Below are 14,393 nucleotides of genomic sequence, written 5' to 3'. Positions count from 1 at the left end.
GAGAAACCTAAAGTTGAATACTGCTAAAAGCTATCAGAAATTAAGATATTGCATACTAGAAGTTGAATACTGCTAAAAGCTATCAGAAATTAAGATATTGCATACAATCACCTATAAAAATATAAACACAACTTTTTAGGAACATCTATGGGTAAGAACAAAGCACTCTTAATTTTTCAGCCACTATTTTGTTAATGTTAATAATTACCTAAAGCAGCCTACTCCAGAGGCTTTTAAAGAGCTCCCCAAAAGGCATGCACAATTTAAAAGAAATAAAACATTTCAACAGGTTTAGATCTACAGAGAAATGGTTTCCTGTGACACAATTCTAAAAAAGATTAAAATGCCTGAAGTCCAATAGATGGATGAACACAGACTTAATTAAGGTGAATCATGGCTCTGTGATATTGTTTTGGAAAAAGCCTCCTATCTTCATTAAAAAAAAGTACTATCTTTTTAGGAAGAAAAACTATTGACAGACTTCAGGTAGCTGGTTCACAAGACTCACATTAATATACAGTACATGAAATGCATTTTCCCTTGGGCAAGGAGAGGAGAATCTATTGCACATGTCATCTGTTTCTGTGAATACTGAAACTTACAATTATGTTTTGATGTTAATCCAACTACTGCAAATTTCTTGTTGCAAAGCACACTGTGAAAATGTGAGTGACAGTATAAATCTTTTTAAATTGAATTCAATACTATTGAAAAGAGCTGATGATTTCAAATACTGTTACAAAGCCTCTGAACAACAAGAATAACTCTTTAAATAAAGCAGCTTCCAGTGACCTATTTGGCAAGAAAGACAAATAGCCAGGATAAAATCAAATTCTCCATGTCTGCTATATTGTGTCCATGTGTGGGTGTTTTGCAGTTTTAGAAACAATCACCTGTAATGCTTTGATGTCCTCATAAGCAAACTGCACAGTGGGAACTCCAAGATGGTTGATGAAATATTCAGAATCACCTTGTATCTGTACAGAACTGACATTGGTTTTTGGGCACTGAGCTCTTCTGGAACAGTTGAAATTATTTTTCTGAAAAACATAATTTAAATTGTTAGCACAAAATATGCTTCTCCGGTCACGCCTAAATCATTGCTACTCAAAATGTGGTCCATAGATCAGCAACATCAATGTCACTCAGGAACTTAGCCAAAATACAAATGCTCAGGCTCCGCCCATGTCCTCCAGAATGGGAGCCTTCAGGGACAGAGCCCAGGGTTCTGTGCTATAACACTGCTCTATAATTTGGGATTCTGATGCTCATAGACCAACACTGGCCTAAATCAGGCTTTCTTTGCTGTTGTTGCCTCAAAAGCATTTTTATCATATATTTGTTATGAACTGTAATTAACTCTTTCATTTGAAATATTTTTAAAGAATGTGAGTCCCTAAAAAGGTTTAGGGTTTGTTTTTCCTCTCATAAATTTAAACAATGATTTGCTAGTATATAATTCCATTTTTTAAAAAATGTTTTTTTGAAAACCACAGAAAGAATTTTCTTCTTAAAAGCATATTCCTACATAAGAATATATGCCAGCGACTACCATGGATCATCAAGGACCACAAAGCTAAGTGCAACCTCTGGGGAAATGTAATGAGATAGACTATTATTTCTTTAAGAATTGTCTAATTCGCAGAATAAATGACAGTAGCTTTACAAAAATAAAAACATAATAAAAAAAAACAAAGTAAATTAAGAGTTTCTATAACTAATATTGTATAGAAATGTCTTTTTAAATAAAATTTCCAAAAATCTAGAGTCTTTCTGAGATAATATTATCTTAAGTATGAAACATGGAGGAATACCAATCCCTTCAGCAGTAAGGATGAGGTAAATGAGACAATAACATGAGAATATCACATCTAATAGGCAGAAAGTATGTACTCAATACACGTTTGCAATGAATCAAAAATCAATGGATTCTTCAACTCCTCCCCTCCGCCATGCTTCTTTGGCATGATATAGTTTTAAAAAATACTTTTAAATATACCCTATCAAAGATTTGGAAATATGCAGGTTAATATACAGAAAATAAATTACTCCAACTTTTTAAAATTATAGTGCTAAATATTTTATTACCTATCCACTTTTCTTTGAGGACCAAAGAGAAAGATCTTTGTAACAAAGTTAAAATCAATTAAAAAGGAGAGTCTTGTGAATGTTTATAACATAGGCAAGATTTCAGCTAAATGTAATTTACAAATATCTTGGGTAATTAAGCACTTTGGAAATAGGAAGTAAAAGGAGTATTATACATTCAATTGGTAGCAACCTAATCCTTTTTGTGGTGACATCCATCAATCTGCTTCTTTCTAAAGCCCACATTCCTAAAAAAAATTAATCCTCTTTTACTTCCTGATATCTTCTTGTGGTGAAGGCTCCTGGAGGTTTTATACCTGGTACAGTTTAGGTAGGTTATTGAATATTCCCAAAGAAGAGCTACCTTAAAGTAGCAGATCATGAAAAACAAAAAAAACCTACTTTATATTATGCAAAAACAACAGGTTTTTGTTTTTGTTTTTGTTTTGTTTTGTTTTTTTGAGAGATCCAGGTGTTAAAACTGCGCTTGTGAGGGTATTTGTTTAGCCAGAATAGATTTTTTTGTCTAATTGGATTTGAATGTCCTGGTCAGGCAAGACATTGACCCATGTCCCATCCACGTTTCTCACGATCAGCTGTCTTCACTCATTCAAATTTACTGAATGGTGGCCAGCAGCATTAGAATCTGTAAAACCTAAACTGGTGCACCCTTTATGTTAACGATTTCATAGAATCTAGTCTTTGCCTTTCCCTAGCCAAAGAAATTAAAAATCACTTAAGGGATCTACTTTCTCTGTACTGTAGCAACATCTATACCTTTTTGAGACATCATATGTATTCTACTCAACCTCAATAAAAATATAGGTTTGGCTTTAATTTCATTTTGCATAAATAATTCTGAATAGCCACTCCAAGTATCAACCACACTCCTTAGATTTTTTTTCTCAACAGAACAATGGCACGGATCAAAAATTGACAATACTAAATTTCACAATATGTTTCTCTGAATCACATTTAAAAAATAAAATATAACTGTGATTTACATATAAATATATTTGATATTATTTCCGTTAAGTCATTATTATATAATAGCTTCCCTCCGATGAAAAGTATTAGCTTTCCTGATATACAAATTTCTAAATGGCACAAATGATCGTACTCCAATCAATCCTTGCACTCTTTTGATTTAATAATTAAACAAAGCCCAGTTCTTGTTTAGTCTAAGTTTTTTATTGTCCAGGGCATTCTTTTTGAAGCCAGTACAAATTCTCTTCTAGTCTCACTGTTCTTGTCTAGTCCAATAGCATAACTTTACTATTGTCATCGATTCCATTCCCATCATTTCTTACGCATTAATGTAATGATTCCAACATCATTACTTCCATATTTTGTATTTTTCAGGCAAATCAAAAGGTTAATATCCAATCTTCAGGATTATATTCCCTAAAATACTTCTGTACTCTTTTCCCTACTCTGGTTTGCTTTAATTCAACATGTTTGAAAAAATCTATCTTTTCCCTAAAGGTTTGTATTGTCACCTCATTCATATATAAACTCCTTTTGTAAACCAGTTAAGATAGCAACAGAGTGAGCATTATTTAGAATTATTTTCAAATTATATTTGAAGGTTAAACGCTATTAAACCACACCTATGGTGCTACACATGTACTATTTATGGAGAGATGATACAGAACAATAGGGTTGTGTGGCCCCAAGGACAGTGGGCCTACATCTGGGAGCACTTGGCTATGGAGCCTCATGTCAGAATTAAGCCCAAATGAAAGGTAAAAGCTTCAAGAAAATCAATCTAAAATTGGAAGCTTCAGGGACAACACAGGGTTCACTCAGGAGCCTTCCTGAGGCCTGTTCCTTACCTACTGAGCCCAGAGTTTCCCTGTAAAGTCCTGCAGAGAACTTAGCTCACCAGCCCACAAACATCTTTCTCTCACCCTCCCTGACCCTGCCCTTATTCTCTACTTCTTACACTCCTGCTTTAACCAGTGATAAAAGGAGGAAACATGTGACCTCCAAGCCCCAAGCCTCTGTTTATTTTTTCTTTTGTGCTTTTGTTTCTGACTAGTTTCAGAGTGAAATAGCCAGGATAAAAAAGAAGATAGTTTATAGATTTCTTTTCCCCAAATCATTTTATCCGGGGATTTTCCTTAAGAGAAGAATATTCCTGGCACAGAAACCTTATCCTCTAAATCTTTTTATTATTCATTACTTTAAAATCTAGGCCAAATTCATGGACCTTAAGTTATCCTAAATCTATATTCTGACCTAATGTTAATTGTTTTCCCACACAGCACTTCAATGCATTATAACAGGTACATATCAGGTAATAGATACTGATCTACTCGACCCCTATAAGCACTAATACCTGAGACGAAAGTAGAAAGAAATTTTAATTTCTTTCATTTTACTAGAAGTTAGCCACCATGGGAAAGAGAAAATTGGTAACAAATTTGTACAGGTCAATTAATTTTAAAAATCTATTTACAAGGCTGAGTAAATTCAAATTAAATATTTCATCCAAAGAGTTCAAAATACTCCATATTTAATGTTTGATAACAAGCATTTTTATTCCAGTTCATAAAATAAGCAAGTTCAGGCGAAAATTGTAGTTATGTCACTTATTTAATTTCATATCACAAGTCTGTGGAAGACCTAAAACGAAATCACCATCTGAATCCTAAAGTTGTAAGGCGGTATGCTCTTTGCAAGTATACTTTTAAACTAAAAGGCAAAATCTTATAGTAAATAATCACAGAAGTGAAATATAAGAAATTAAGTCAAATTGGCATTAGCTGAATAATGATACCAAGACACATTGACAAATTTCCAAAATATTTTAAATTCAGTTTCATAATTAAAACATTTTATTTCTCCCATACTCTGCTTTCATACTATATACATAAGAAAGATAAATTGATTACTTCTTCAAACAGTAATAAATGTATCAAAATAAAAGCATTATATTCTACATCTAAAAGTAAAATTAAATCAAATTTTTTTCACTTCAGAATCATTCTTGTAACTTCAGTTGTGTAAAAATAATTTATCTTCCTGATTTTCCTGGTTTTCACAATATAATAATGTTCCAATTATGATAATAATGCTTGTGTTATTTTAAAAATGATTTCTCATTATAGGCACTGAGATGTGTCAACTTGACCAGGCAACCACAAGGTGCCCAGATATTTGGTCAAACATTTTTCTGCATGTCTCCGTGAGGGTGTTTTTTGGTTGAGTTTAGCATTTGAATTGGTAGACGAACTAAAGTAGATTGCCCACCCTCATGTAGGTAGGATTGAATTCAATCAGTTTTAAGGCCTGACTAGAACAAAAAGGCAGACTTTCTCAAGAATAAAGAGGACTCTCCCTGCTTGACTGCCTTCAGGTGATATATAGGTCTTTTCCTTTCTTTGGACTCAACTGAAACATGTTCTTCTTGTGTCTCCCGTCTGCCGTCTTCTAGAATGGAACTTACACCATCGGCTCTCCTAGGTCTCCAGTTTGCCAACTGCATGCAGATCTTGGGACAGCTCAGCCTCCATAATTGTGTGAGTAAATTCTTTATAATAAATCTCATATATTTTATCAGTTCTGTTTCTCTAAAGAACTGTGACTAATATACTCAAGTGGTAGACCACCTTTCTGTTTAAGAAATTTTCATCAGAACTGGTAAAAAGTTAAACTTTAACTTTTAAGTAAGTAATGGTAGTGAGAATTTTTTTTTTCATTTGTTTGATTAACTAGAGGCAGTTAACAAGTTAGCAGAATTTTGTTAAAACATCTTTCCTTTAGAACTTATAAACATGATCCTAGGAAATGTGTTCATGTATACAGGTAAGGGATTCTAGAGAAATCATTACATTTTGAAACTGGAAAGAACCTAAAATCCTAATTCCTAAAGGTTTTTATCCTGAGGTCCACAGGAAAACAAAATAAAACAAAACAAAACAAACAAAAAAAACAAAAACAAAACCACAAGAGATTGTTGTACCAAAAATATATATATATATTTATTATTACTTGTTTTTAATTGAAACTTAACATTTCATTTAAATATGAAGTAGGCCACAAATCCAATATTATTAGCAGTGCCTGTAACTTTGTAAATAAATAAAAATCAAGCATTTTCATATCATCTTTCAGTCGTAGTGAATAAACTCATCAGAAATTTGAAAAGATGGCAGTTATGAGACATTTTGCTGAATTTTCTAGTTCAATGTGTTAATTTTAAAAAGCTTATATATTACTAAAATGAAAATGTGTGTTTTAATTCTTAGATAACTTCAGTTTGTTATAATTGGTTTCAATTGTAATCCTGTGTCTTTTCATTAAGCATTTTAAAACATTATTTCTGAGAATGGGTCTATATAGGATTTATCGACCGGCCAAAGTGGTCCAGAGAGGGGATATCCCCCAGCAAAACAGCTACATTTTACAAATTAGGAATCAGAGACCCCATATTAGCTGTTTCAGTTACCTATGGTCAACTGTGTTCTGAATATATGAAATAGAAAATTCCAGAAATAAGCAAATCATAAGTTTAAATTGCACGCTATTCTTAGTAGCATGATGAAATCTCTTGCTGTCTCATCCCATCCTGTCAGAACATAAATCATTCCTTTCTCTAGTATGTATCCACCCCGTTTATAGTACCTACCCAGGTGTTATTAGTCAGTTACTTTGTAGCTGACTCGGTTACCAGATGGACTATTCCAGTATCACAGTGCTTGTGTTCAAGGACTGCTAATTTTACTTAAGAATGTCCCCCAAGAGCAAGGATAGTAATTCTGGCAAATTCAGATATACCAAAGAAAAGCCATAAAGTACTTCCTTTCAGTGAAAATTTATGTATGTATAGGAAAAAAAAAACATAGTACATATAGGGTTCAGTACTTTTCCGTGGTTTCAGGCATCTGCTGGAGGTCTTGGAATGTACTCTCTGCAAATAAAGGGACTACTGTTCTGACTTTCTAGAAACTTTTAAAAATTATCCCTAACACCAGTATCTGATAATGAATTTTGTATATATAAAATATACTTTCAAAATAGTAAAAATTTAAAGAAAAATTAATAAATATTTTGCAATGCCTTTATGAAAGACTCGCTTGAGCAGGGGGAGAAAACTGGCTTTTATCTTATTTTAAAATGGAAATTTTAAAATGGGATTTTAAAAATCTCTTAGTGTCTTGAGTTTTCTGCAAAGGTTTAATAACCTACTTACAGGGTGTTTATAAAGTATTTTCAGCCTTAAATATTAATATATACAAGTAGAATCACCAAACTCAAAAATGCACTCTAATTCTGTTCTCATTTTTAATTTTTAAAACTTCAATCTTTTTCTAGAATGAAGGGATATGTTACTTTATATTTGACATACTTGAAATTAGATTGAAGCTATATTTATGCATGAATGAATGCTATAACGATCACTCTCTAAGAATAAAAATGGAGATAAATGAAGATATTTGCCCTTGTTTTTATTCTAACATCTGTTATCTGCCCCTCTCTTGAAATCTACTTACTTCCTTTTCTTCTTCCTGACCAATTTAAGGTCTTGACCAATAGGCACATGATAGCAGAAGACTTAAATTTTTTTTTATTTCTCTTCACTTAAGGCTTTGTGTAACAATATAAACAGATGTGTTACTTTAAATTTTAAAAAATATTTACAATTCAACCAAACTGTGGGGTCTAAATAAAAATCTCCACTAATATAATAAAATAGTATCCACATTATGGTGTCTTATACCACAATAAATTCCATATTAATTCATCTTTAAATGTAAAAATCTAAATCATAAAGAATATAGAGGAAACAATGGAAGGTAATTTTAATAATCTTAGAGTAGAAAAGACATTTTTGAAATGACAACAAACACCAAAGACAAAAAATTATTAATTATTCCAACTGTATAATATTATAACTTTTCTGAATGACAAAAATTACCATAAACAAGAATAATTAAAAAGCTGGTAAAAACAATTATAATTCATTTCACAGACAAAATAGTTAGTTTCTGTAAAATATAAAGAAAAAAGCTGATAGAAAATAGTCAATGAATATAAACTGACATTTCACAAAAAAATAATTATGAATGACATATACATAAAAGATATAGAAAGTATCTTTTTATATCTACTTTACAAAAAAATCTTTGGCAAGTTTTATGCTTTGAGCATGTGGGAATACTGGTGCCTCATATATATAGCTAAAGAAAAAAAGTAATATAAATCCTATGGTTAAATAAATTATATCCATAAAATGGAATAATATGCAGTATTTAGAAAGAACAACAGTATATATACACTGCCAATAAACAATTTTCAAGATACATTTTACAGGAAAATAATGTGTAGACAGATTCTATAAGGTGTTATTTGTGTTTAAGAAAAAAAAAGGATGTGTGTGTTGTGATATATGAAAATGCTACTTGCCTAGGGGGAAGAATAGGTTTAGAAAGAAGACATTTCATTGTCTACTTGTTTATTACTTTTGAAATGTAAATCTGTGATTGAATCACCTGCCAAAAATCAATGTTACAGTTTTCAAATCTTCTTTGAACTATATGTTCTCTGTTCCCTATTCCAAGATTCCCTTGATTGTAAGATAGTATCAATTTAAAAGCAGTTTTGTTGGATAATTGGAAGGAAATAAATCATATAACAGATATCTCCCAGTTTTAGAAATTTTAATATTTTACAAAATGCCAAAGAATGGAGATATGGGGTATTTAGAGTTGTAGTACTGGAAATCATTTACTCTAAAATCAGTTTAAGACACTTACATAAGGATCAGCCACTTACAGTTAGACTCATAATGGATCATAACACAACCCTGTGAGATGGGTGAAACAATTATTACTATTCCGTTTTACAGATGAAAAGCTTTGCTACCTTGTGGAGATACAACCATAGCAAATGGAATGGCAGGCAGGAATTTTTAACTTAATTGATACATTGTTGTCCTTCACTCCCCCAACCACCTTCACCATAGTCTAATGAGACTCTCTACAACACACATTAAAAAAAAGAAAATGAGGATGAGTTCCTCAGTTTGTTTGGAAAGAGTTGGTAGGCTGCTGAATAATCAACTAAATTAAAATTATCTTTCAATTTCAGAAAAATGGTGACTTGAAAATAATTTACAAGATACAAACTCCATAGTTTCCTTTGCCATTTTGACACTTCTTTAATAGGTTTGATGTTGGTCACTCCAATAGCTAAATCTATTTCTTCGTGAAATGCAAACTATATATAGAATGACAGCCCCAGAGCCCTTCCAAAAAACTGTACTCTGATTATATCGAAATGAAACTATGAGCATATTGAAAAGGTAAAGCAGAACCATCCAAACTGACCTTCGGTCAACACACTGGATGAAAGTATACAGCCCCTGGGTATAATTCCTATACCACAGGATCAAGATATAGATTTTATGTCTCAATGAAGGATAACAACTCTGGCTTCACAATGCTGTTCCATGCTAAGCATTTGGCTGACATAACATAACTTCAGCTATTATTTCACCGGCTTTTTTGAGGTTTGTCTTAAATAGCTTCCCCTAGCCTCATAGGCAATGCTATTTAAATAATACAGTGTCAGCGTTTCAGGTTTGTATTCCAGCTGCCAGGCATTAAAAAAATTAACTGAAAATCAAACTGGTTTTTGATTCAACATTAACTCTCTGAGGCTGCAAATATTTTTAATGCAATATTTAAACAAGATCTTCTGTAGATGAAACAGTTTAGTAACTTCCCTTCAAAAAAAAAAAAAATCAGACACTTCAATTGAAGTCGAGGAACAATTGGAGTTAATGTGTATATATTTAGCATAATTTAGTAGATAGTGGGCAAAAGTTTGCTGTCCTTTCTATGACCAGGATTACAGGGCAGTTGTAAATCAGGTGGGGGTTTTCAGGTTTTTTAGAGGTAATTAATTTATTTTAGGAGGGCACAGGGAGAAAAGCTGAAAAATGTAAACTTGGCAAGCAGGAGGGCAAAAGGATGTGGATGGCATACAATCACACATTACCATATCAAGCAAGTTAAGTGCTGAGAGTGAGAAATCAGGGAGAGGATATATCACCATCAGCAGTACTGTGTCTAACTCTGACAGATGACAGCATTGTTGCATAGCCTTAAAGCCCTGGGCCAAAATAACTGCTAGCCTAGGGAAAACTTTACTAGAATAAATTCATCAGAGTTTCGGAGGCCACTATTATGTCTAAGAAGCATTGTGCATAGGAGACCCAGACGCCACCCATGACTCACACCCAAGTGACAATCCTCATATGTTAGGTTTCTTTGTATCAGACCTAAGATCATTATTTTTGCGGAATGTACCAGAAAGTTTTATAATTACATCACTTATTTTAATTCTTTGTATTTTTTGTGCCTCTCTTACATGTTTTTTTTTGAGAGCAGAGAATGTGTTTTGTCCATCTTTCTATTGACCCAATACTAATCAATCTAATAGATAATATTTTTCCAATGAGAGGAAATAGTAAGGAAGAGGAGAAGAAAAGAGCTAAATATCATCTGGCTTAGCCTAGGTTTACACCTAGAAATTACTGGACTCAGAGTGTCAAAGATGCTGCAGGAAGTGCGAAGAGGATTTCTTGTAATTCCATGAGTCATGACTATTCTGGAAAGCATCCTCTTCATTCCTTGCTGTGTAAAATCTGCTTTCATGTAAACTGTGTATCCCATTAGGTATCTGTAGGAAGTCAATAAGTATGTACTGACATCACAAAGTACATTGTGGTAAGTAGGTGCTTGAGATAAATATTAAAAAACAATCAAAGCATGACCCACAGAGAGACTGAAGATGAAATAGCTGATTTTGCATTCTCCTTTAAAAAGCAATATTTCTTTTCGGCAGTATGACTTCAGTGCAATCACTTAATTTCCTGAAGCCTTGAATTCCTCAAACAAAAAGGGGATATGTGTACAATATTAGGAGGTTGAAAATAGTAAATTAAATAATGCATGCAAAGCCCTCAGCACCAAGTACTTTCATAAGTACTTAGTACATAACTATTATTATTATGAATTATCATTACTACTAAAGTAACACACACACACACACACACACACACACACACAACCCTCCTACATTTATGTATTTGACAATGTCTTGCTACCAAAACTACTTAAAACTACATTTTGTCCTACCTTCTAAGATATCAAATGCTCATATTTAGAAGGCTAATTTTTTTTATGATTATCTAATGCACTTTTCCTAATGAACATTGGTTTTAAAGGAGGTTCTTTATATGTTTTTTATTTATTTTTTCCTTGTTAATCTCTTTGGATTTTATAAGGTAGTTCATGTGATAGAATAGTACTTTTGTTGTTTAAATATTCTTGCCAAATGCATTAAAAGAGAATATTTTTAAGTGTTATACAAATATTAAATATTGTAAAAATGTATTCTTTTTTGATTTCCTGCAATAAAAAGGCTTTAAAAATGGGGTACAGCTATATAAAAGATTATTATCTACACCTGAGAAATAATAAAATATCATTACATATTTTCATTCGGTATCAAGGAATTTTAAGGATTTCTTTAATTTTTCTTAAATTAGATATTTCCTTAATAAATTTATTATTTTCTTAAAGAATAATTCCTAACACTGAAATTATAAATTGTTATTATAGATACTACCTACATAAACTCATGACATTTTGATTAAAATATAGATTGGATCAAGATAAATCTAAGATGGGAAACTAAAGAAAATACTTCAAAATGCTATAACTAATGACAAAAAAAGTAACAGCAGAACAAAACAGTAGTGATCTAGCATTTAAAAAAATGCATAATACCGAATTCATATTTAACTAATATGTATTGTGTATCTACTGTGTGTCAGTTATTTTCATATATAATACCGTATTTTATCTTTATAACAATACTTTGAGGAGAAAATCATTCCTAAGCTGTTTTAAAGCCACCATTGCTAAGAGAAACTAAGGAAATCATCTGTAGTCATTCAGGTGGTAAGGTCAAAATGTGGCCCATGGTTTCTGTTCACAAGTCCAGTCTTCTCAATTCTTTAACTCTAATGCTGGAATTCCAGTGAAATAAGCTTTCAAAATTCACCTTGTAAACCCCCTCTCCCCAACATCTGGAACTTGGAGCACTTTGAAATGGAGACTACTTTGAAATGAGACTTTTTGTTGGAGTTGGCATTTTGCAGATAGGTACAAAAAAGCACACCAATGACCCTTAAGTATGTTCTCTTGCCATCTGATGTCACATTGACATCTTACTTGGATGTGAAATAGGTACTTCAGAGTTAACTCATCAAAGATTAAATTCTATATTATGCTGAATGAAATAAGATGGTCACGAAATGACAAACACTGTATGATGCCACTTACATGAGTGTTATAAACCGGACTGTGTTTCCCCAAAATTCATAAGTCAAAGTCTTACCCCTCACTGTGACTGTATTTGAAGATAGGGACTGTGAGGAAAGGATGAAGGTTAAATGTGGTCCTAAGGGTGGACCCCTCATCTGAAAGGCTGGAGCTCTTAGGAGAAGAAGAAGAAACCAGATTTCTCTCTCTCAACCAAGTAATGACACAGCAAGAAGGTGGCTGTCTGCATGACAAGAAGAGAGCCCTCACTAGGAACCAGCGCTTTGATCTTGGACTTCCAGCCTCCAGAATTGTGAGAAGTAAATGTCCATTGTTTAAGGCACCCAGTCCATAGTATTTTGTTATAGCAGCCCAGACAGAATGATACAATTAATTATCTAGAGTAGCCAAATTTATAGAGAAAGAAAGAATTGTGGTTGCCAGAGACTAGGGGGGAGGGGAAAACTGGAGAGTCAATTAACGGGTTTCAGTTTTACAATATGAAAAAGTTCCAGAGATTGGTTGCACAGCAATGTGACTATACTTAACACTACTGAACTGTACACTTAAAACTAGTTCAGATAGTAAATGGTGATCTTATGTATATTTCACTACAATTAATTTTTTATTTAAATAAAAATGATTTAAAAAATAATTTTTTCCTCAAACTAGCTCTTTTCTCAGTGTTCTTATTTCAGAAATGGCTCCAACATTCACCCAGTTGCAGTTATCAGAATTTCATAGTCATTCCCTACTTTTCGCCTTCTTTTTTTTTTTTCCTTACACATTATTTAGTGTTTCTCAGACTTTGCAAGCAAGAGATCATCTGGAAAGCCTTGTAACAACACAAATTACAGGTCTCTATCCCCAGACTTATGAATCAGTGGGCCTTGGGTGGGGTTAAGAAACAAGTATATACATAATAAGGACAGGATAAGAGATTAGACAATTAAAAGGAATTACTGCTATCACAAAAGCAAATTTTAAAAATATATAAAAAGTTCACAAGATAGTTCTTAAATTTCTAAGAAACAAGATGTTTTTCACAAATAACAACTTTATTCTCCAGAGTTCAGTATCTGTCTACCTTTTTTTTTTTTTTTTGGTTATATGTTTGGCATTCAGTGAAGTAATTTCAATTTTAAATGGACTGAATGAAATAATTTCATAAAGAAATCAAGAACAGCATTCTACCTGGAATACTACTTCTATCATTTGAAATCAAAAGTGTTTCTTTTCCTTTTTTAAACTATCGGTTCTGATAGCGTGGTTTTTAAAAACTGTATTCTATATGTGCTTTATACTTTATAAAGGAGTTTGACCTATGTACTCTTCTTCTATTTTCACAGCACTTTGAGGTAATTAGGGTATTACAGCCATCTGGCAGATGAGAAAATTGAAATAAGATAGGTAAGCAATTGCTAACAATCATATAAATAACAGAGACTCCAGTAGACTTGACTCTTATTCTTTTTTTTCCCTTCGTAATGGCTTGTCGAAAGATTATTTTTTCCCTTCGTCGCTGCTTCAAAATTGTCTCCCCTCCTTAAAATTTATTTTTATTTTTTTGGTGAATATATGTCAAGGAAGAAGTAGGAGATGAACTGTTATCACTACCTACCCTTTTTCTGTCTGTACTATGCTGATCACATTAGTAATAGCCAAGGTGACTTGCTAACTGAGCCTGTGCTCTGAGCTCTGCAGTCCACTGTCCTCAGCCTCAGTTGAATCAAGAAAACTATCCTTAAAGATGACCACTCAGAAGTTAAATTTAAAAAGAAAATTAAGAGGTTTTTTTTTTTTTTTTTTCCCAAAGATTTGTTTAATTGAAGTTTTATAAAATGAAACTTTATATTCAAGAAATGAGTATTAAGGAGGTGCTCCTCTCTCAAATAATAATGATTAGTTTTAATCTCTTGGGGTTGTCTATAATATGAATGACATTAAGTAATCAAAAAAGTTAAT

General features: G+C 32.5%; 1 protein-coding gene across 1 annotated transcript in view; it reads right to left on the bottom strand.

Annotated features, from left to right (window-relative positions):
* Positions 1-893: 893 nt before the first annotated feature.
* Positions 894-14,393, bottom strand: part of NAALADL2 (N-acetylated alpha-linked acidic dipeptidase like 2) — a gene marked incomplete at its 3' end in the record, with an annotated part of 657,209 nt that continues 643,709 nt past the window's right edge. The window contains exon 10 of the mRNA XM_011380947.1: positions 894-1,040. Within this exon, the coding sequence (XP_011379249.1) occupies positions 894-1,040 (147 nt within the window). The remainder of the gene's footprint in view (positions 1,041-14,393) is intronic.

The sequence above is a fragment of the Pteropus vampyrus genome, unplaced genomic scaffold (genome assembly GCF_000151845.1).
Source record: "Pteropus vampyrus isolate Shadow unplaced genomic scaffold, Pvam_2.0 Scaffold12, whole genome shotgun sequence".
Classification (NCBI taxonomy): domain Eukaryota; kingdom Metazoa; phylum Chordata; class Mammalia; order Chiroptera; family Pteropodidae; genus Pteropus; species Pteropus vampyrus.
Note: the sequence above shows the minus strand (reverse complement) of the source record. Positions and strands in the feature narration are given on the sequence as shown.